Consider the following 23,545-nt stretch of genomic DNA (forward strand, 5'->3'; position numbering starts at 1 on the left):
ATAAAATCTAAAAAAAAAAAAAAAAGGAAAGGGACAACAGGCTAGATGAGGGAGTTGAGGATGTGAGGTGCAGATGCAGATGGTAACCACCATGTTGCTGTGGCAGGGGGTGGCCGGGGGGACACGGGGGAGGGGACCATACCCAGTAGGCCAGCGATGACCGTCTTCACGGGCCTGTTAGTAATGCAATGTTGATGAAGACCATAGGGTACCTCGAAGAGTCCTTCCGGCAAACACCCCACCTGGGGCAGGTGTAAGGGAGACCCAGACAGGGCAAGGAAGGTCATCGACACCTGTAAGGGGGTGGCAGCATGGACGTACCCAGCAGCCCGTGGAGGCTGACCCCCCCAGCCGCCGGGAGACAGGGAGCCTGTTCCTTCAGAGCCCCACCTTGGCAGGGTGGGGGCTCCAGGCACGTCTGTCGACTGTGGGGGAGCCTGCAGAGGAGGTGGTGAGCCAAGGCGCGGCACCCCATCACCCCAAACCCAGCAGGTGGAAAACAGCAGCGAAGCGGGGATCCTGTTCAGAATAGAAAAAGAAAAAGAACCTACCTGGGAACAAGTTCTGTAAAAGTTGGAAAGGGTTAAAAGTCTACTGAGGGGGCAGCCCCAGTGGCTCAGCGGTTTAGTGCCTGCCTTCAGCCCAGGGCATGATCCTGGAGACCCGGGATCGAGTCCCACGTTGGGCTCCCTGCATGGAGCCTGCTTCTCCCTCTGCCTGTGTCTCTGCCTCTCTCTCTCTCTCATGAATAAATAAATAAAATCTTTTAAAAAATAAAAAAATAAAACTCTACTGACTCTCATTTGAACCTGAACTGGGATCTATACCAAAATGTGGATTTGGATATAGTCAAATTAATTCTCGGATGTCTGTGCCACACTGAGCGGGAGCACGTGGCCAGGACACTTTTGCAAGAGAAGAGGAGGAGGTGCTGCATGGACCTGAAGAATGGAGTGGAGGGTGTCACGAAGGAGGGACCAGTAGTGGGGGGTGACTGTGGATGTGTCTCCCACACACTGGAACCCAAGGGGTGCTGACAGCTCCGTGGCAGTTGTCAGGAAAGGATGGGTTACCCAGAAAATGATATAGGGACAGCAGGCTGCACTTAAAAAAAGAACACTGGGCAGCCCGGGTGGCTCAGCAGTTTAGCGCGGCCTTTGGCCCAAGGCATGATCCTGGAGTCCCGGGATCGAGTCCCACGTCGGGCTCCCTGCATGGAGCCTGCTTCTCCCTCTGCCTGTGTCCCTGCCTCTCTCTCTCTCTCTCTGTGTCTCTCATGAATAAATAAACAAAATCTTTAAAAAACCACTTAATTTCTACCTCACTTTTTACACCAAAATAAATTCCAGATGGAGCAAGAATTTAATCATGAAACATGAAACTCTATGGGCTCTGGAAAAAACTGGAAGAAAATAGTTTGTAATCTTGGAGCAAGGAGGGCTGTTACAAGCACACTGCAAAACTCTAGAAGATGAGATTCATAATTTTGTCTATGTTCCTAAAAAAAAGTCAAAGACCACAAATTTGGAAAAAATGCAAAAGATATACCAAAAGACTAATTCTTAAAAATATTTTTTACTTATTCATGAGAGACACACAGAGAGGCAGAGACATCAGGAAAACGATGTTGAAAAGAGCGTCGAACGCAGTGGCAGATGCTCCACTTGCCTAACAAGAGACAAAGGTCGTGGGCAGCCCGGGTGGCTCAACGGTTTAGTGCCTGCCTTCGACTCAGGGCGTGATCCTGGAGTCCCAGGATCGAGTCCCACGTGGGCTCCCTGCATGGGGCCTGCTTCTCCCTCTGCCTGGTCTCTGCCCCCCCCCCTCTGTGTCTCTCTGTGTGTGTCTCTCATGAATAAAAAAAAAAAAAAAAAAAAGAGACAGACAAAGGTCGTGAAACAAAGACGGGAAGCAGGCCGCGGTGGCTCCCGATAGCAGAGAAGAGCTCATCCCTCCTCCTGCTCCGAGCACCCTCCCTGAGTTATCATCGCCCCAACCCCCCACTTCAGGTGTACCTCCTGAGACCCAGGATCCCCACCTTGGGTCCCTCCTCCAGCGCCGACAGAGACGTGCTAGGGGCCCCCCTGCATTTCACAGAAAAAGGCCTCAGATGACGTCAGCCGTGGCCAGGAGTGAGGGACATGGACAGGGCACTCGGGGTGGGGGGTGCACTCTCCCGCCCCAGATTTTACGACCTCAGTGACCACGGCCTCTGTCCAGCAGCAGGGCCACTGCCAGGTCTTCCTAACTTGGGGCCAGCTGGCGGCTCCCACCCCTTCCCGAAGGCTCCCAGCTCCCCCTGCCAGTGACCACCCATCCCTCCTGTCCTGCAGGGGCAGCTGCAGGGGGTGCAGCCCGCGTGGCTTTCGAGGCTGGGTGGGAACTGGGCCCCCCCCCTCAACTGGCCCTGACCCTCCCCCACCTCCTCCCCTCGCCGGGCCTCTGCGGCTGTCCCTGCGCACGGCCTCTCTGCCCTCCTGTGAGCACAGGCCCTGGAGGCGGCCTTCTCTGCTGCCGGGACAGGGTCCTCCCGGAGCCCAGTTGACCTCAGGGTCCTTGACCTCGGGCTTGCAGCCTCCCAAGCTGTGAGGAGTCAACGACCGCACTCACGACGCCCGGTCGGGGTGTTTGTGCTGGCAGCTCCAGCAGCTCACCCGGGAGGGCAGCAGCCCAGCACTGGTGCAGACGCGGGAAGGGCCCAGCGTGGAGGGGACCAGCCCAGCCTTCCCACCGGGATTGATCCACCCCGCTGAGCCCCCATCAAATGCCAGTCCTACGACAACATATTGTCTTTCAGGGTTTTTTTTTTTTTTTTAAGTAGACGCCATGCCCAGTGCAGAGCCTGATGTGGGGCTTGAATTCACAACCCGGGGTCAAGATCCGAGCAAGATCAAGAGCCGGATGCCTAACAGACCGAGCCACCCAGGCATCCCTTCTCAGTGGATTTTTTTTTATATATACCAGCTTTATTGAGGTAGAATTAGCATATAACAAAATCCAAAATAAAAAATAATAATAAAAAAAAAGGGAACCCTGGGTGGCGCAGCGGTTTGGCGCCTGCCTTTGGCCCAGGGCATGATCCTGGAGACGCTGGATTGAATCCCACGTCGGGCTCCCGGTGCATGGAGCCTGCTTCTCCCTCTGCCTGTGTCTCTGCCTCTCTCTCCGTGTGTGTCTCATGAATAAATAAATATAATCTTTAAAAAAAAAAGAACGTACATAAAATCCATCCATTTAGAGCATACAAGTAAATGATTTTAGTGAACGTGTAACGTTGTGCGGCCGTCACCACCAATTTTAAGCCGTTCTCAGCACGCCCAAACTTCCCCTGTGCCCGTTTGCAGCCACCTCGTGTTCTGTCCCCACCCCCTGGCAACCGCTGTCTGCTTTCTGTATAAGAAATATAATATTTCTTATCTGTAGATTTCCCTTTTTGGACATCTCACATAAGTGGAAATACACCATATGGGATCTTTCGTGTCTGACCTCTTGCACTTAGCACGGTGTTCGTGAGGTGCTTTCATGCAGATCTGTGAGTACTTTGTTCTTTTTATGGCCAGCCGGGTAATATTCCGTGGTAGAGATATGCTGCCTTTTGTCTATCCGTTCACCGCTTGGCGGATGCTGGGCTGCTTCCAGCGGGGCTGGTAGGACAAATGCCACCATGAACGTTCGTGGACGAGGCTTTGTGTGGACCTGAGCTCTCAATTCTCTTGGGCACATTCCTGGAAGAAGAAACGTGTACTATGGTAGCTCTTGACGAGCGAGACTCTTAAAGAAACTTGTAAAGACCCTCTTAAGGGGATCCCTGGGTGGCGCAGCGGTTTGGCGCCTGCTCTTGGCCCAGGGCGCGATCCTGGAGACCCGGGATCGAGTCCCACGTCGGGCTCCCGGTGCACGGAGCCTGCTTCTCCCTCTGCCTGTGTCTCTGCCTCTCTCTCTCTCTCTGTGACTATCATAAATAAATAAAAAATTTAAAAAAAATTAAAAACAAAAAGACCCTCTTAAGACTCTCGAAATGTTGGGACGCCTGGGTGGCTTGAGGTTGAGCACCAGCCTTCAGACCAGGGCCTGATCCTGGAGACCCGGGGTCAAGTCCCGTGTCGGGCTCCCTGCATGGAACTTGCATCTCCCTCTGCCTGTGTCTCTTTCTCTGTCTGTCATGAATAAATAAATAAAATCTTTTTTTTAAAGATTTGAGTAGACATTTCACCAAAGAAGACGCACAAATGGCCAAAAAGCACACGAAAAGATGCTCAAATCATCGATCATTAGGGAAATGCAAATCAAACCGTATATATATATATATACACCACCTCTTCTTTACCCATTCATGTATCAATGGACACTCGCGCTGCTTCCGTAGTTTGGCTATTGTAGATAACGCTGTAGTAAACGCAGGGGTGTGTGTATCCTTTTGAATTCGTGATTTTGTATTCTTTGGGTGAATACCCAGTAGTGTGATTACTGGATCATCGGGTAGGTCTGTTTTTCCAGAGTGACTGCACCAGTTTGCGTTCCCAGCAACAGTGCACAAGGGTTCCCCTTTCCCTGCATCTTCACCAACACTGGTTGTTTCCTGACTTGTTGATTTTAGCCATTCTGACTGGGGTGGCTTCAGGTCTCACATTCAGGTCTTCAAACATTCTGAGTTTATCTTTGTGTCTGGTGCAAGAGAATGGTCTAGTTTCACTCCTCTGCACGTGGCTGTCCAATGTTCCCAGCACCATTTATTGAAGACACTGTCCTTTTTCCAGTGGATCATCTTTCCTGCTCTGTCGAGTATTAGTTGACCATAGAGTTGAGGGCCCACTTCTGGGTTCTCTATTCTGTTCCATTGATCTGTGTGTCGGCTTTGTGCCAGGACCACACTCTCTTGATGACCACAGCTCTGTAGTACAACCTGAAATCTGGCATTGTGATGCCCCCAGATATGGTTTTCTTTTTCAAGATCGCTTTGGCCATTTGGGGTGTTTTCTGGTTCCATGCAAATTTTAGGATAGTTTATTCTAATACAGTAAAAAATGCTGTTGGTATTTTCACAGATTGCCTTAAATGTGTAGACTGCTTTGGGTAGTATAGATGTTTCAACAATATTTGTTCTTCTGACCCATGACATGCTGCCATTGCTTTGAGCCACTACATCTTGGGGCAGCTTTTTTTTTTTTAAGTTTTTTTTTTAATTTTTATTAATTTATGATAGTCACACACAGAGAGAGAGAGAGGCAGAGACACAGGGAGAGGGAGAAGCAGGCTCCATGCACCGGGAGCCCGACGTGGGATTCGATCCCGGGTGTCCAGGATCGCGCCCTGGGCCAAAGGCAGGCGCTAAACCGCTGTGCCACCCAGGGATCCCTTTTGTTTTTTTTTAACTGAATAATAGATGACAGAAAAGGAACATGCAAAGGAACAGAAGTGCGTCTACAGAGAGGCAACACATCACATCACCCAGTGCACTGGAGGCACAGAATAAAGCAAAAGGGGGAAGACAGAACCGTAAGCCCACTGTCCTGAGGGCCCTGCAGGTGGCTCAGGATCATATCTCTGCAGTCCTGTTCTGCGCATACACACTTTTTTTTTTCAAGATCTAGTTTGAATTATACAAATTCCTTTTTTTTTTTTTACCTAAGAACACACTGTGAGCATTTTTTATATCCTTAAACATCTTTCTGGAGTGTGGCTTTCCATAGTCTTTTGGTATTCTGTGATGTGGATACACCCTAACCTGTTTACCCAGATGTTCACTGGGGGCATTTAGACCAATGTTGTATACTTGGCAAAACATTACTAGCATCTGATTAAAATGGTCAGTTAGTAAGAGCTATGGGAAGGAGGAGCTTATATTGCCAGTATATATACGTATTTTTTAAAGATTTTTTTAGAAGATTTTTTTATTTATTCATGAGAGAAACAGAGACAGGCAGAGACACGGGCAGAGGGAGAAGCAGGCTCCATGCAGGGAGCCCTACGCGGGACTTGATCCCGGGTCTCCAGGATCAACGCCCTGGGCTGAAGGCAGACGCTCAACCGCTGAGCCACCAGGGATCCCAAGATGTTATTTATTTATTCATGAGAGATGCAGAGAGAGGCAGAGACATGGGCAGAGCAGAGGGAGAAGCAGGCTCCCTGTGGGGAGCCCAACATGGGACTTGATCTCAGGACCCCGGGATCATGACCTAAACGAAAGGCGGGTGCTCAACTGCTGAGCCACCCAGGTGGCCCATATTATCGGCATTAATAGAACTTGGTTATATCCTGAGAGAACACAGGAGAAAAGGCTGGGACTGTCCAACGTTATGAGGTATAAAGGGAAGGTCCATCCCCCAAACAGCGAACAATAAAACAAAACACCTCTTGTGGCAGAGAGAGCTGGGTGGCACCAGCATCTGCTCTCTCCTCTCCCCTAGGGACAGAGGCCTCCATTTAGGGCTGGACACAAGACCCCGCAGAAGGGAAACACCCTTGCTCAGCCTTCCAGCAGAAGCTGGGACTCTGTGCCTGGCTCAGGAAGGAATATTTGAGTGTGTGGACAGCAACACCTTGTTCCTCGGTGAGGGAACTGATGCAGCGTGCGTAGACCCAAAGGGGGCGATGGAGGAGGCTGAGGGTCCCCTCGTGTGTCAGCGGACTGGCTGCAGGCGCCCAGATCACACATTCCTTCTGGGTGTGTGTGTGCGGGGGGGGGGGGGGGTTACAGAGAGACCGGCTGGGGGCTCCGTGGCGCAGGTGGCCGTCCCGTGGGGGGCCCCATCCAGTCCAGGGCCCGGACAGAACGAAGGTGGAGGAAAGACAGATTCGTCCCCTTTCCCCGCCTCAGAGCTGAGGCCAGGAGCTTGGTCCCCGTGCTGTCCTCAGACCTGGTCTTGCACCACGGGCTCCCCTGGGCCCTGGCTTGCAGAGGGCAGATCGTGGGAGTCCCCCGGGCCCCGCGGTCACAGGAGCCAGGTCCTCAGCATCCAGTCTCGTGACGAGTCTCCCCACACATGTGCTTCCTGCGGGCCCCGTTTCTCTGGAGACCCCAGGCTGCCACAAGAAGCTTGAGAAGCGGGGCCCCTGGGCGGCTCAGCAGTTGAGCGTCTTCCTTGGGCCCAGGGCGTTACCCCAGGGTCCCGGGATCAAGTCCCACGTCGGGCTCCCTGCATGGAGCCTGCTTCTCCCTCTGCCTGTGTCTCTGCCCCTCTCTCTCTCTGTGTCTCATGAATAAATAAATGCATCTTTAAAAAACAAAAGAAGCAGCAGCTTGAGAAGCTGGTGATAGATCCAGCTGGAAGGATAAATCAGGGTTGTCCCCGAGGAGCCGGCCTTGCCATGCGACCGGCTCACGGGCTGCGACGTGGCGGGGGCTGGAAGTGCAACCAGTGAAGTAGAGCTTGTTATCACCCCAGAAACCGCACTTTGGAAGCAGGGGGTGACCCCAACCCACGCGTAGAGGTCCCAGGCGATGGCCATGGCTAAAGCCATGCAGGAATCAAGGGGCGCCGGAGAGCACGGCCTCTCTCACCGCCACCTGCAAGGACCCCGAGTTTCAGCCTTCCCCCCTACAAAACACCAACAGGAAGCCCGGGAGGACGGAACAGCGAGGCGTGAGGGGCATCGAGTACAGCAAAGCCACGCTGAGACGCAGGGGACATTGCCGGCTGAGAGCCTGGAGCTGTCAGGTGTGTCCACCGCCGAAGCCCCCCGCAGCAACGGTGGAGGGTGAGCAGGAGAGACGTGTCTGTGTGGCGCAGCAGGCCCAGGGGCGGCATCCCCAGCCAGCACAGCCTCCCGCGCACGGGTAGGGGCAGGGCAAGGGCCGGGAAGGGCACACCTGCAGATGGCGTGGACCGGCTGGGCAGGGCCCCCCGCGGGGACGCTCACGGTCCTCTCCAGGCTTCGGGGGGGTCGAATGCCAGGGTCCCTGTGCCACGCAGGCCGGAGCTGCGTGCCAGTGCACTGGAGGGGCTACCTCGGGCCCCCCAAGGGAGCGCAGGCGGGTAGGTCAGGAGAGGACCCTGCGGGTGGCAGCACCGCGTAGCGACACTTGCTGGTGCCTCCGAGGTCACCCTCAGACCACTGGGGAGCATGTGTGCCTGGGGATCCGGCCAGCGGGGCCTCTGGGAGTGACCCTCGGGTCGCAGGGCAGGGTGCACTTGGGTCGCGTGGCATAGCCTCCCCAGCAAACGCACGGCAGCCGCGAGAAACGGCAGCTTTACAGACTCTAAAAATAGAGTATATGATACGATCCCATCTGGCTAACAAACGTGTGTGAGCGCATGTACGTGTAAAATACATATTTCCGTGTAGGTGACGATACCTGGCGGAGACCTTTTTCCAAGTTAGAAACGAACCCAACGTGTTAAGCAATAGTGGGAATGCACTCAATTTAGTTTCCCCTTTCTGCTTGTCTGTGTTTCCTATTTTCTCTGCAACGGACACGTATTAATTGTGTGCTAAAAATAGAGGAAAATAATACAAGCCCTGTAGTCAGAACCCAGCAGGCCCAGCCGGCTGCTGGCCGGGCGGCGGGTGCCATCTGGCTGGGGCTTCTCCTGGGCCTGGAAAAGCCAAACGAACAAAGCCCCCCGCCCCCCACCCTGCGCCCGCGGCAAGCAAGGCCATTGTCGTACGAGTACTGTCCCGCCGGGCTACAGCCCTGGTATCAAGGGGAACCACGCAAATCTACGAGGCGGTGAAAAGGTCCCAGTGCAGATAGATCAGAAAGGATGTGAGACGGAGACTCTTGTTGGCACCAGCAGCAGAGTCGCAAGTTAAAACACGATGCGCGCTTCGCCGTCTCCTGGGTACAGACTAACGTAGACGAGAGGGACCTCAGGCTGCCAGGACACCCAGGTGCCTCGCTTTGCTCTCGGCTGCTGTCCGCCCACTCGCTCCTCATTCCCCAGCAGGCAGGGCTCGGCTGGCCTCTGGGCGGAGGCAGCAGCCCTGGCTGGTGGCTCGGTGGCTCGATGGCTGGGGGCCCAGCACAGAGTCTAGTGGCCTCTTCAGGCGGGATGGGACGTGTCAACCGGGATATGGGAACAGGTGCGTGCGACATTTCAAAGAGCAAAACTCGGAGACAGGAATGTCTAACAGCAGAGAAGTGTCAGAATCAGGGGTGGATGGGACGCCTGGGGGCCCAGCACTTGGGTGCCTGCCTTTGGCTCAGGTTGTGATCCAGGGATCCGGGATCGAGTCCCATGTCGGGTTCCCTGCATGGAGCCTGCTTCTCCCTCTGCCTTGTCTCTGCCTCTCTCTCTCTCTCTCTCTGGGTCTCTCATGAATGAATAAATAAAATCTTTAAAAAAAACAAACTTTGCAGTAGACTGGGAGTTTGCAAATAATAGGTCCAGCTGTTCTACTAATGCTGCGTGCTCACATGTGTAATCCAGAACCACCCGGGTTCAGGGGCTGCGTCACAGGCCCTGCGTCCTTCCTTTCCTGGGACATGTGCTGGCTCATTACGTTCAGCCGAGGCTTGGAGACATCAGGACATCCCGAGAACCCCGGTTCTTGATCTGAGTTGCAGAGGTGGGTGGCTGTGCAGGGCCGGGAGGTGGGAATGAGCACCCTGGCCCCCAGCTTCTGTGGAGCAGGATGGACTGAGCCCCCCCACGCCTCGCAGTGAGGGCAGGACCAACAGATGGCTACGGGGAGTTGTGTGCAAACAAAACTGTCCGCGGGATGTTGGTGGTTTCCCACGACGCTAGGGTGGAGGTGCCATCACCCCTAGTGTGCAGACAGGAGATGGGAACTGAGAGAACTTGCACATGGCCGTGTCCCGGTGGGAAGGCGAGATGCTGACGGGCTCGGGGGAGAGGCCTTATAGCAGGCCTGGGGCTTGTCCATCACGTGTGGTAAGGTGACAGACCTGGGGACGACTGTCTTTGAAGGAAGGGTTTATCGCTGACGGTTCCCACAAGGAGGGGTGGCCTCTAGTGGTCTGGAACCTGGCCCCGGGTCATCCAGGGCAGGGGGATCGTGTCCCTACCACAGCAGCAGGCTTGGAGCAGGCGCACAGGGTCTGTCCTCGGCGTTGGTTGGTTAGTGCATCAAAGCAGAGCTCAGGCCAGCTGTTTGCTCTCTGGAGGACTTACGTGACCCTGGGTCTGTGCAGCCCCAGGACATCAAAGCATCATAAAATATACAAAGTTAAAAAAAAAAACCAACATGATGAATACAGAAAGTAGGAGGAGCAGGCGGTTTGTGGCGCCTCCTGGTCCCCCTGGTCCAGGAACCCGCTGGCCGGGCTGTGTTTCTCAGGCCCTGACCTAAGGAAACCCTTTCTGCTTTGTCTCCTGGGCGCATCCAGCTCAGATTAAAGCTGGTGTCTTGGGCACCCGGGTGGCTCAGCGGTTGAGCATCTCCCTTTGACTCAGGTCATGATCCTGGAGACCCGGGATCGAGTTCCCCATCGGGCTCCCTGCATGGAGCCTGCTTCTCCCTCTGCCTGTGTCTCTGCCTCTCTCTCTCTCTGGGTGTCTCTCATGAGTAAATAAATAAAATCTTTTAAAAAAATAAAAATAAGTTAAAAAATAAAGTTGGTATCTTTCCAGTCCCATGGTCACACTGCTTTCTGGGGTCCCCTCTAAGAAACAGCCATGCAGTGAGCCCCCAGCCTATCTGCTCTTCTGTTCCTGGAGTCAGAGAGAGCAGGGGAAAACCTAGGGCCCCTTCCACGGTTGACTGGAGTGCATGGCTCACCCCTCCTGGGCTGACTCCCTTTCCCTAGCCTGGGCACGCCAGGTGCCCTTGTGGGTGCTGGGAGTTGGCACAGGGCCCCCCATGTCTCCCTCCATGTCTGGAGCTTGTCAGTACAGGCTCCGGCCTGGTGGTGCATCCTGTGCTTATCGAGCCTCTTCCGTGTGCGAGCTACTGGGGTCCCGGGGGAGCCTGCCGGGCGTCCTAGGGAGGCAGCTTCCCTACAGCCTCCCTCCACACTGGCTGCATTCTTTGTACGCTCACCCGGCCTTCTGGGGGGCTCACTCCCTTCTGTGGTCCGTCTGAGCAAAGGCTTCTTGGCCCTGACAGCACCCACTTCTCCCTATCACCCAAACCAGCCATGCTCTTCACACCTCTTCCTCTGTGGGTGCTGTCATCCCCACCCCTGCCCCTTTGTTCAGTGAAACCCCAGGCCTGGCCCACCTGATGCGGATGTGGCCCCTGGGCAGCCCCCGGGAGCCTCCCTGGGAGTCCCCCTGGTTTCTGTAGCCACGGGGATCCAGGCTGGATTCCAACTCGGTCCCCTGTTGACCGTGTGCGATTCTCAGGGGTCGCACTATGCAGTGGGCATGAGAGCATCTGCAGCCTCGTGTTGCCACGATCACTGAGGGCGGCCGTGCTCGGACGGAGCAGTGTGCCTGGGAAGCAGTAACAGATGCTGCGGAGACACCCCCCCAGATGCCCCTCCCAGCTGAACAATGGGCTTCCAAATAACCCTTGGATCCAAGGGGAAATCGAAAGGGGAATTAGAATTCTAGATTGAACGAAATGAAAACCGAACCCATCGAAATTTTTGGGATTAGAGGCAGGTGTCTAGGCCGCAACACCTACGTCACGGGGGACGGAAACTGCACCGAGGAGCTCATCTCCTCCCTACAAAACGGGGGGAGAAAGAACTAATTAAACCCCACTTAAGCAGAAGGAAGGACAAAATAAATGTCAGAGTAGAAATCAATGAAACAGAGCCCTGAAAAACAATCAAGAAGATCAATAAACCTGGTGTGGTTGTCTGAGGAGGTCGGTCACGTTGACAAACCTCCGGATTGATCTGGACGCCAGACACCGAAGACAGAGATGGTCACTTCCAGGGTCTTGGATGTGAGACGGACGGGGGCATCATCCTGCTCATCGTGTTGACTCTGGGGATGCTTTTGTGGGTGTCGGCACTTATCAAATGTACCAAGTAACCGTTGGGCTAAAGAAGAAGCCAGAAGGGGAACTTATCAAATCACACACATTAATATGTGTGGTTATCACATCCCTGTGAGAGCTCGAGGAAGCTGCAAACAAAACCCAAAAGCATTTTTTGGGAGAAATTTGGAAAGACCTCAATAAAGGAGTCTCAGAGAAGATGGAGGTGGACGCTCGGCCGCAGGCCCCAGGTCCCTGGTGACTCCTCAGACTCTAGCTTCGGCCTGAACAGGCAATGCCTGCAAATGAGAACAGAGCACCCTCACAGAGCCTGAAATAAAGCTTGGAGTCCCATCAATGCCTGATTGTATCGAGGAGTGGGCCCCTACCCTATTTGACGGACAGAATAAAAAATGAATTCTCTCTGAATAAGAAAGACACCTCCCAGAGCCTCGAGGTTTTCCATCAGGATGGTCATCATTTATCCCAAAATGACCAGGTGTGCCAAGAAACAGGATCCCACAAGCCAAGAATAAATGGTGGACACGGACAGACGGGTCACCATATCAGAAAATCCCTGCAGTGAACCTTAAAATGTGATTAATATGGGCAAGACAATGGATGGAAAAAGCGGAGAATTTCATCAGGGAATTGACGTCTAAAGAGAAAAATACCAGATGGATGTTTGAGAAGTGAAATCTAAAATAACCAAAATCAACAATTGAATAGATGGTTTTAACAGCGGATTATGGAGAGCAGAAGAGGGGATTTGAGAAGTGGAAACTGGGTGAGCAGGAGAATACCCAGGGGGAAGGGCGGAGGGCAGGCCAGGAGTAACGATGCAGAGCAGAGTGCCAGATGCTGGAGCACATGGGGCCTGGGGGTCACTGCTGTCCCAGAGGCAGGGGGCTGACCGCGGAGGGCGAAGAAGCAATATGTGAATGATATTGGCCAAGGATTAAAAAAAAAAAAAAACATGAAAGACCAAAACTATAGATTTAAGACACTCAATGAATTTTAATTAGCATAAATACAAAGAAAATACACTTACGGACATCCTAGTAAAACTGCAGAAAGTCAAAATTTAAAAGCATCCAGGAGAAACTGATACATTATCCTTAGAGTGCAACGGAAAGAGACAAAGCAGAATTTTTCAACAGAAATGAAAGCAGGAAGACAATGGAATGGTGTCCTGGACGTGCTGAATGGCAAGGACGGCCAACTTTCAATTCCGTATGGGGGGCCGGTTACTGCTGCGGGGCCCCTCTCTCTGGCTGCTGCCCAGCGGCTCCCCCACACTGCGGGGACACTCCCTGTGCCCTCTCACGGTCCCCCACCTCGGGGCTGTGCATCCTGGGCCTGTGATGTCTGCAGCCAGGCCCTGGAGGGCAGGCTCCCCTCCAGACGCTCCCCCTGCACACAACACCCACCCCTCTCCCTGCTCCCAAGAGCTCCCCACAGGAGGCCCCGGGCAGCTGCAGAGGCCTCTCAGGGTCAGCCGGGGTCCCCCTCTCTGGAGGCCCAGCTCCCACTCCGGGGTTCCCGCCTACCCAGGGAGTTCCACTCCCTGCCTGGGGCAGTCTCCCCTTGTCTCCACGGGCTTGCAGGACGGGCTTGCAGGACGGGCTTGCAGGACGGGTAGCTGGAGAGAAGGAAGCTCTGGGTGCTTCCCTGGCTCTGCAGCTGCGGCCTTGGCCTTGCCCTGGTGCTCTGTCCCCTTAGCTTAGCGTCTGTGTGTCCTTGCTTGGGTGAGGATTTCCCTCCCGCCCCCAGGGCCAAGTGAGTCTCGTCCACACTAGCAGCAGCTGGGGCCTGGAACTGCCCCCCACCCCCCAGGAGCCTGCAGTGGTTCGGGTCTGAGCACCCTGCATGGCCAAGTTGGAGTGACTGGAACCCCAAGGGAGACCCTGAGCCACAGCCACCCTGCTAGGCTCTCCTGGATCCCTGACCCCGAGAAACAGCAGGAGATGACAGATGTTTGTCATTTCAAGCCGTCAAGCTCAGTGCTAATTTGTCCAGCAGCAGCTAATAATTAATACACGATGTTGGGGGTGTGCATGCCGTGCACTCCCGGCTACTCTCCTGGGGTCCCCTGGGGTCGTAGTGGACAACGCCCGCCCACAAATAGAAGGCTCAGCCCTGCAACGACCTCCTTTTCCTAAGCAAGAGATTGATACAAAGTCCCCTCTTTTGGGATGAGCACTGGGTGTTATTCTGTATGTTGGCAAATTGAACACCAATAAAAAATAAATTTATTATAAAAAAAAAGTCCTCTCTTTTGTTTTCACCATCTCCACGCAGCAGTGGAGAAGAATGTCTCAGGGCTGAGGAGAGGAGGGAGCTGTAGCCTAGACATGGGGTGACCTATGCACATTTTACAAACATTCAAAACCGCTGCTTACCAGGAGTAAATCTTCCTATTTTCTGCTAGTTTTTCGGTCATGTTTGAAACTTTTTTTTATGAGGAAAAGCCACTAATTTAGGCTTTTCAAAGCAGGTGAATTCTTCTGGCTTCAGCCTCCTGGGGGACGCCGCTTGTCGCCGTGACTCAGCCAGGCAGTGTTTTCAGGCTGCGTGGCTTTGCTGGCCCTGCGTGGAGGTGAGGGCGGTGGGCCAGGTGTGGGCAGGTGCTGGAGCGTGGGGAGAGCGCTCAGAAGGGGTTCGGCTGCCAGCCGCCAGCCGCCAGCATGAGGCCCTGGAAACCAGCACGTCCTCCTGTTCTGGACTCTAGTAAAGCTTGCTCTGGCTTTGCCACCGTGATGCTGCTTGGAGGTTATGTTTAGATCTGCCCTGAGGTTAGGGCTCAGTCTACCGGCTTCGTCCTCCAGGTGGACGAGAGCACAATGCCAGGGAGAGTCTGTATTTTCCTTAATGAGGTGAGGCCCCTGAATCTCAGTGTGCAGTTGGGTCTGTTTGTGCTGGTTTCATCCCCCTCGTCCTTTTGTCTGTCTCTGTGCAAATATCATGTGGTTTTCCTGCCTGAAATTCCGTATGATGCTTTGATATTCAAAAGGGCAATTTTCCTCTCCTTCAATTTTGTTTAATTTTAAAACCATCTTGACTGTGCTTGTGAATGATCTCTTCCAGGAAACTCTGGGATCAGCTTTCAACTTATCTGAAAGTCTTGTTGGCATTTTGATTGGGATGAAATCGGCTTTAGAAATTGAGTCAGGAGCGGCTCACGTCTTTAACAACTGCTCCCAGGGGGAAAGGGCGCTTCCTGCTGGAGTCTGAGCCCCGGTGCGCCCTATGGCGGAACTTGGGAGCGTTCAAACCAGGTGGCCCTGCGCATGGGACGCCCTGGGTGTCACCAGGAGTGTTCACGGCACCTGCACATCTCCGGGAGCGCGTGTGTCGGGGACACGGCGGGGGCGGGGGGACATCAGGGGGCAGCCCCGGGGTCAGGGCGAGCCGCGAGGGGGGTCCGCGAGAACCAGGAAGGGGCGGGCGGCCCGGCCCGGGGGTCTCCATGCTCCACCGGCCCCGGGGCTGCGAGCTCCGCTGCCTGCACCTGCCAGGCCCCGCCCACCGCTCCCGGTCGGGTCCCAGGGGGCGCTCCCCACCAGATCCCAGGAATCCAGCCTTGGCCAGTTCGAGACTCCCGAGTCCGGTCCTTTGGGGGCCACTACAGAAGCCCCGCCCATCGCCCTGGCCCCGCTCACGATTCCTGATCCTGCCCTAGAGGGCGCGCCTCACCACAGCCCCGCCCCCAGGCCTGGCCCCGCCCACCAGCCCGCGTCCGTCCCTAGCGGCCCGTCTCCCCAAGCCCCGCCCCCTGGCCCCGCCCCCGCCCCGTCCCGACCTGGCCCCGCCCCCGCCCCGCCCGTCCCTGGCGGCCCGTCCCCAAGCCCCGCCCCGTCCGTCCCTGGCGGCCCGTCCCCAAGCCCCGCCCCAGCCTGGCCCCGCCCCCACCCCGTCCGTCCCTGGCGGCCCGTCCCCAAGCCCCCCAGCCCTGGCCCCGCCCCCCGCCCCGTCCGTCCCTGGCTGCCCGTCCCCAAGCCCCGCCCCCGCCCTGGCCCCGCCCCCGCCCCGCCCGTCCCTGGCGGCCCGTCCCCAAGCCCCACCCCGTCCGTCCCTGGCGGCCCGTCCCCAAGCCCCGCCCCCAGCCCTGGCCCCGCCCCCCACCCCGTCCGTCCCTGGCGGCCCGTCCCCAAGCCCCGCCCCCAGCCTTGGCCCCGCCTCCCGCCCTGTCCGTCCCTGGCGGCCCGTCCCCAAGCCCCGCCCCCAGTCCTGTCCCCGCCCACCAGCCCGCGTCCGTCCCTAGCGGCCCGTCCCCAAGCCCCGCCCCCAATCCTGGCCCCGCCCACCAGCCCGCGTCCGTCCCTAGCGGCCCGTCCCCAAGCCCCGCCCCCAGCCCTGGCCCCGCCCGCTGCTGGCGCCTGCGCGCGGCCCGCGAGGCCTGCTGCTTAGTGGTTCTGAGGTCCGGTGGCGGCGGCCGCGTCCGGAGGTTGCGGGTTCGAGTCCTCGCGGCCGCGCCGCAGCCCCGGTGCCCGTCCCCGACGCGCGGGCGCGACCGTTGCGGGCGACGTGCGCGGCGAATCTGCCGCTGCGAATCGGCGGGCTCGGCGGCGGCGGCGGCGGCGGCCTCGCGAGAGTCGGGCGGGCGGACGCGCGGGCGGGAGGACCGGGGCCGGGGCCGGGGCCGGGGCCGGGGCCGGGGCCGGGGCCGGGCGGGCGGCGGGCGGAGGAGCCCGCGCGGGAGCCGCCGGCATGACGGGCCGCGTGTGCCGCGCCTGCGGCGGGACGGACATCGAGCTGGACACGGCGCGCGGGGACGCCGTGTGCACCGGCTGCGGCTCGGTGCTCGAGGACAACATCATCGTGTCCGAGGTGCAGTTCGTGGAGAACAGCGGCGGCGGCTCGTCGGCGGTCGGCCAGTTCGTGTCCCTGGACGGTGGGTCGGCGCGGGGCGGCGCGGGGCGGCGGGGGGCGGCGGGGGTACCAGGGGACACGCCGGGGGAGCGGGGGGCGCAGGGGGAGGGGGGGCAGGGGGCGGGGGACACGCCGGAGGGGCAGGGGGCGGGGGGGGGGACGGGGGGGCGGGGGACACGCCGGGGGACCAGGGGGTGCAGGGGGGCAGGGGACACGCTGGGGGGAGAGGGGGTGCAGGGGGCGGGAGGGGGGCGGGGGACACACCCAGGGACCAGGGGGTGCAGGGGGGCAGCTGGGGGGCAGGGGACACCGGGGGGGACCAGGGGGTAGCAGGGGGGTGGGGGACACACTGGGGGTTCAGGGGGCACAGGGAGCAGCAGGGGAGCAGGGGACACGCTGGGGGTTCAGGGGGCGCAGGGGGCAGCAGGGAGGCACGGGACACGCGGGGGGGGGGGGAGCAGGGGGCAGCAGGGGGGCGGGGGACATGCCAGGGGGCACCAGGGGGCGCAGGGGGCAGCAAGGGACGCCTGGGAGGCAGGAGGCACCGCAGGAGGTGGGGAGAGACACAGGGTGTCGTGGGGCTGCCATGCGCCCCGAAGCCAGGTGTCCCCTGCACCTACCGAGCAGTGGGGCAGGGAGGACTCCCGGCCTGTGCATAATAAGGGGGTTTGAAGGAAGAGGGGAGGCAGGATGACTGGCCCGCCCCGTGTCTGTAAAGGCCCAGGAGGGCGCAGCTCCGTGACTCTCACCACCCGCGGGCTGGAGGAGCCAGCGCAGGGTAAAGTTGCACCACGGATCCGGGTGCGCTGGCCCCCGGGACCCCCGGGACTGTGCTGTCCCCACAGGTGGGCGCCGGCACCTTCCACTCCCCCCAGGATGTTGTGAGTGTCCGCACTCGCATCCCCACCCGCTGGCTCACGTCCCCTCCTGAGGGTGGAGGGTTATGTGGATGTTTAGGGACCGAGCTGCTCCAGCACCGCGGGGGGCCCTTCCTGGGACCGAGGCTTCTGTTTCTTTCCGTTTTTGTTGTTGTTTTTAAAAAGACTATTCACGAGAGACACAGAGAGGGGCAGAGACACAGGCAGAGGGAGAAGCAGGCTCCCTGCGGGGGCCCCACCGTGGGACTCATCCCGGGACCCCGACCTGAGCCAGAGGCAGTTGCTCAACCTCCGAGCCCCCCGGGGGCCCACGGGTGTCCATGCCCAGGGCCGTGCGCCTAAGCCCCAGGCTGGGCTCCGGCCGGCGGCGGTTCTCAAACACTCAGGCTTTAATTGTTCCTCGCTGCCACCCAGCAATAGGGTTGACTCCTGTCCTTGGCCTGCTTCCTGCTCCCTGGCTCAACTTGGTTATTAGTTGTGAGAGTTTTCAAAATAGGTTTCTGAGGATCTTCTGTTTAGACAGTCGTGTTGTTTACAAATAAGCGCTGTTTTATGTCTTCCTTTTGTGTCTTTTTCTTGCTTTGCAGCGGCCCTGCCTGCCTTCCTCCCAGTCTCAGGGGAAGCGGCCACCCGCTTCCCACCGAGCGTCGGGGAAGCCCCTTCCTATTCCTGGTCAGTTAAGAGCCTTTGCCGTGAGTGGCTGCTGAATTCTGTTAGATGATTTTTCTCTATCAACGGACACGATCGCAGTTTTCTTGTTCAGTGTGTCCGTGTGGCCGGTTTTTGAATGTTGCCCCTGCCTTTCCTTCAGGGGAAACCCACTTGATGGTGGAGTGTTAGTCTCGTGTGTGGGGCTGGGTTAGACGCGCCAACGTTTTGTCGAGATGCTCAGTGGAACGTGGGTGGGGGTGTTTCTTGCGACGTCTTTGGTTTGGAGACCAAGGTACTGCCTCTCAGGGAACGGGTTGGGAAATGTTCCCTTCCTTCCTTTATTGTCTTTGGAAGAAAGTGTAGAATTGCTGTTATTTCTTCCTTGAACGCTTGGTGGAATCCGCCAGGGTAGCCACCTGGGCCTAGAGGGTTTTTCCGCCAGCAGGTTTTTAACTGCAGATTCAGTATCTGGAGTAGTTGCAGGTTATGGTCATATTTTACGCTACCTCTTTCCCCGTGGGTGGGTTTGTGGTTTTGAGGCGTCGGCCCAGCTGACCGAGGTTGCTGACTTTATGCCTGCAGAGCTGTTGGTACCGTTCCCATATCCTTTTGGTGTCATCAGGGTCTCTAGTGAGGCCTTGTGTTCCGTTTACACGCTTCCTTTCACGTCTTCCTCTTTTCCCCTTTGTCTCTCTTGCTGCAAGTTTCCCACTTTGGTTGATTTGGCAAAGCACCGGCTTCGGTGTCATTGCCTTCTCTGTCCTGCTCTCTCCCGGTCGCCTCTGCTGCAGGGCACACATCTTCATGCTCTTCTACAGCGACTTCCTGGGCTGCTTGTTGTCGCTCTGTCACACGTGGTCAGACTGTCCCTCGAGTCCCTGGAAAGAGTGACAGTGACGACAGCAGTAAGAACTAGCAGTTATCGGAGCTGACGCTAGGGTTTCCCTCGGAGCGCACGCCTTCTCCTGCTGACAGCCTGCCCTCACTGTGGTTGGGGAAGCAGGTGCAGAGGAGATGGACACCCCGGGAGTCCTGGGCACGAGGGATGTGCTCCCACCCGTGTGCAGTGGGCACAGGGTCAGAGCCGGGTGCTGCTCGAAGGTGCGACCCACGGCTGTGAGGGCGCTTCCCCAGCCCGGCCTGGCTCTGCCCCGCGGGCTGTTCTCTGGAGGCCCCCGGTGGGTTCCGAGCCCCCAGCGTGGCAGGCACACTGCTCCTGGGCCAGGGGAGGGCATCAGTGGTGCGTCTGCCCGCCTGGCCTCCCCCTTCCCCCTCGGGGCAGTGATGACTTGGGTTACTCTCGGTGCCCCCGGGCTCGGAGCGCGTGCCAGCTGGCTCTTCTCGGATCTTGCTTACTCCCTTCTCGCCCTGAAAGCTGAGCTTGCTCCCAGAGCTCCCTGTCGGGCCCATGGTCACTCTGGGTCCTAAGGATGCTTTCTTCCTCTCCGAGAACTGCGCACGGAGAGTCAGCTTAGGGGTGTACGTGGGGCCATGTGACTTAGACAGCAGGGCCGTGTGGCCAGAGGCCCTGCCCAGAGGCTCCTGACCCCCAGGGGTCTTTCCTGGTGAGCTCCCACTGTGCGCCAGGCCCGGACTCTAGAGGGTGAGGGGCTCTGGTCCCTGATGTTCTCAGGCCAGTAGAGTGTGAGGCCAGCGTCCAGTGACGGGGCCGTGAGTGGTGCTGGGAACGTCCCGGCCGAGTCCTTCGGCTGGAGGGCACGGGTGTGAGGAAGCAGCCAGCCGAGAGGAGGGACGGGTCCGTGACGACTGCTGGCAGCTCAGTGTGGCCAGAATGGCGAGTCACTGGGCAGAGCTGGACCAGCTGCGGCCTCGGTGGGGTCCTGAGGAAGGGTCCCGCTGCTTCTCTGGGGCCAGGCTCACCCCAAGTGTGTCAGGAACCGGGAGGGCAGAGCAGGGCTTCCCAGCACGGTGCGTGTGAGCGTGCTGTGCCGTGTGTGCGCTGAGTGCCTCAGAGCCAGCAGCCCGTCCCCTGGGCGCGGAGGGGGAGGTGCCAGCCCCACTCCCCTGAGATGCAGCCTGGAGGCAGAGGGAGCCTGGCACCAGGCAGCCTGCCGTGACTGCCTCCTGGGGTCCTTCCCTCTCCCTCCTGGGGAGCATGTCCCACGGTCTCCATCATCACAACTTTTCGTGGCTACGGACTTCACCTTTCAAGTCAAGGTGTTTATAATGCTGCTGTTGTCACAGCACAGCCGCGAAGCACCTTCCACATGTCTGTGTTGCATGGACACCCCCCCCCATAATACAATGAGAAAGGTTTGCAGCCCCCAGCCCCGGATGGAGAGGGCCCCTAGGAGGGGGAGCCGCTCCTGCTTGTTGGAGTGGGTCCCCCTCCCCTAACGAATGCTGGGCCTTGCACCTGCCCGCCTGGCCCGTGCCTTGCCCTTAGGGGGCTCTCCCGGGCACAGCCCCGCCAACCCACCCCCCCCACCCCCCAGCCCCGTGTCCAGGCCGACCTCTGGTCCCAGAGGGGGAGGGTTCTGCATCTCTCTTCCTACCCTGTGGCCCCTCAAAGGCCCGGGAGTCCCTGGCCAGAGTGCCTGTTCTCAGGAAACGGCTGAAGTCTCCTAGAGGCACAGTGGTGAGGGGGGGCTGTTCTTTTCAACATGTCATTTGCCGTGTTTGTCATCTCCCTTGCTCCGCGCCGCATGGTTTCCATAATCAGAATTTTAATCCCTACAAAACAGGCCCTTTGGGAGCTGCACCCGGTGGAAAGGAGTCTCGGCTGCTGCCGGCGCTTAGCTCCCTGTGTCCGCACAGATCCGTGTCCAGGTGGCGTCCCGGTCCTCAGGACTCCCCGTGGTTTGCTCAGGGGTCTTGGGGTGACCCCAGGGGCCTGAGTCCTTGTGGGGCGCCGGCTGCAGGGGGGCTGAGCCTACTTCCAGGGCCTCTGGCGGAGGGGTTACAGCAACAACGGAAACCCTCCCCTGAAGTAGGAGCGCAGCAACTTATTCCAGGTTCTGCTCCCCCTGTTGGCGGAGCTGCGGGCGGGATGGGGGCAGATGTGTGCGGAGGCCCTCGGGCCTCCCTGCTGTGGAGGTGCGGGTGTCGCTGGCTCTGTCCCCCGTGTCTGCAGGGCGCCCCTCCTGTCTCCGGCTCTGCCTCCCTCCTCCAGTGGCCTACAGGCAGGGATGGGGGGCCTGGGGGTGGGGGGCATCCCGCGCTCCTCTGCCGCCCACAAGGGGGCGGTCTTGGCCCGCTCTACCTTCCTTCTGTTCCTTCCAGCTTGTGATTTTGTTGCAGGACCTTGCGACAGAGTATTTCAAATGTTTTAAGAAGTAGAGAGAATCGTGTGAAGGGGATCTGCAGCCAAGAATGTCATACCTTGGCGACGACGAAGCTCGATCGCATGGAGCAGTCTAGCTTTTTTTCATGCTTCAGGGGACCTCTCGCCTCACAGTTAAGGGGCCGAGATTTGCTCCATAAGCATTGTTTACACTACCCACGTGTGCATTCCAGATTTTATCTCTTGTAACCAAACCCCAGTGGGTGGTGTCTGCTGAGTGACAAAATCTACATCCGTTTGGCAAACAGGCTTTGACGGCCACCCCCTTGGTGCAGAGGGGACAGGAGCTCAGGGACCACGGGGCAGGTGTGCACACGTGAGAGCGAGTCAGGAGACCGCGCCCCGGGATGTAGCGGCCCCAGGAAGGGCGGCTGGGTCCTCAGGGAGAGGCAGGGCAGGGCAGTGCAGAGACAGGAAGTACAGGTCAGAAGTGCAGCAAGGGTGTGGGGGTCCTGGAGGGTGCAGGGGAGAGTCATGGAGCGGGGAAGGGGGGCAGAGGCGGCTCGCGAGGGGGACCTCTGGCGGCTTTGCGGGACATTGAGGAGTAAGGAGTTTGCATTTAGCACTCCAGCAGAACGAAGTCCCACTGCTTCAGCATAGCGTCTCTGTGGGTCTGCCCTGGCTTCCCTCCATCTGCATTTATGCAGGGGGTGGTGCTGGGGGGAAGACCCCGGTCCTTGTTCTGGAAGCCAGGGCTTCCCAGGGCTCACACCATGTCCTTGCCCATTTTTCTTTTCTTTTTTCTCTTCTCTTCTCTTCTTTTTTTTTTAAGATTTTATTCATTTACTTGAGAGAGAGTGAGAGAGAGAGCGGAAGCGGAGGGTCAGAGGGAGAGGGAGAAGTAGACTCCCAGCTGAGCAGGGAGCCTGCCACAGGGCTCGATGACCTGAGCCAAAGGGAGACACTTCACAGACTAAGCCCCCCAGGGGCCCCTCATTGTCCTTTTTCTTTTTAAGATTTTATTTATTCATGAGTTGTGGTGGGGGGGGGGGGGCACAGAGACACAGGCAGAGGGAGAAGCAGGCTCCATGCAGGGAGCCCGGTGTGGGACTCGATCCAGGGTCTCCAGGATCATGCCCTGGGCCGAAGGCAGATGCTAAAGTGCTGAGCCACCCAGGGATCCCCTCATTGTCCTTTTTCTAACACAGTTATTTATTAAAAGTGCACGTCCCAAAAGAAAAAAAAAGTGCACATCAATTTTAATTAAAACAACATGGCAATTTTTCTCTTTTCCCAGGTTGAAAGTTGGTGGGGGTGCTGGAAACAAATAGGCCAAGATGTGGCTGTCCTGGTCAGGCGGTAGGAGTGGCTGGGTCTTCCGCATTGGTCCTGGTGTATAAAAGATTGCAAATGTAAAAATCCTCAAGTTGTAAAAAGCTACCACCACTGGAACAGGAGGGTGGGAGTGCAGAGCCCTGATCTCAGCCCAGCGAGCATGGGTCTGGCTGTACGGAGCTGACAGGTGGCACCGATGGTGTTGGAATCCCCTTGTTGCTGGTTCAGGTAGAGGAGTCTCCTCTGGGCCCTGCAGCCCTCCAGCCCCCAGCATGCCCTGTCTGACCCTCTCTGGCCCCATCCTCTGTGACCAGCTGCTTCAGGACATGAGGTCTGGGGTGGCAAGGTCTTGGGGCAGCAGATCCATCTCCAGGTGGTGAGTGAGTGACCTGTCCCGGCTCCACGCTCGACTGGAGAAGGCCACGGGCTCTGTGCTGTCCCCAACCCGCCCACGCGGGGCTGGCCCTGCGGCCTCCCTAACCATGGTGACTGTGAAGTGGCACAGGGTGCTGCCCCGCTGGAGGCCCCTCCGCTCTGCCCACTGTGGTGGGTGCTGGGTGCTGGTCCACCTGGCAGCCGGCTCCCAGCCCTGCTCCCAGCCAGGCCCCTCACCTGTGCTCTAGCACCTGCCCAGCGAAAGCCCACTTGTTGCTCTTTTCTGTGTTCTGTTGGCTCGTCTTACTTCCTGTCTTTGCTGGCTAACCTTGGGAACCATTTTGCTGAGATCTTTAAG

General features: G+C 57.8%; 1 protein-coding gene across 1 annotated transcript in view; it reads left to right on the forward strand.

Annotated features, from left to right (window-relative positions):
• The first annotated feature begins 16,514 nt into the window (after window positions 1-16,514).
• LOC129514852 (transcription factor IIIB 90 kDa subunit) overlaps window positions 16,515-23,545 on the forward strand; it is a 52,693-nt gene continuing 45,662 nt past the window's right edge. The window contains exon 1 of the mRNA XM_055333551.1: window positions 16,515-16,726. Coding sequence (XP_055189526.1) covers window positions 16,543-16,726 — 184 coding nt within the window. The 5' untranslated portion in view covers window positions 16,515-16,542. The remainder of the gene's footprint in view (window positions 16,727-23,545) is intronic.

This window comes from Nyctereutes procyonoides, unplaced genomic scaffold, assembly GCF_905146905.1.
Source record: "Nyctereutes procyonoides isolate TBG_1078 unplaced genomic scaffold, NYPRO_anot_genome, whole genome shotgun sequence".
Lineage (NCBI taxonomy): Eukaryota > Metazoa > Chordata > Mammalia > Carnivora > Canidae > Nyctereutes > Nyctereutes procyonoides.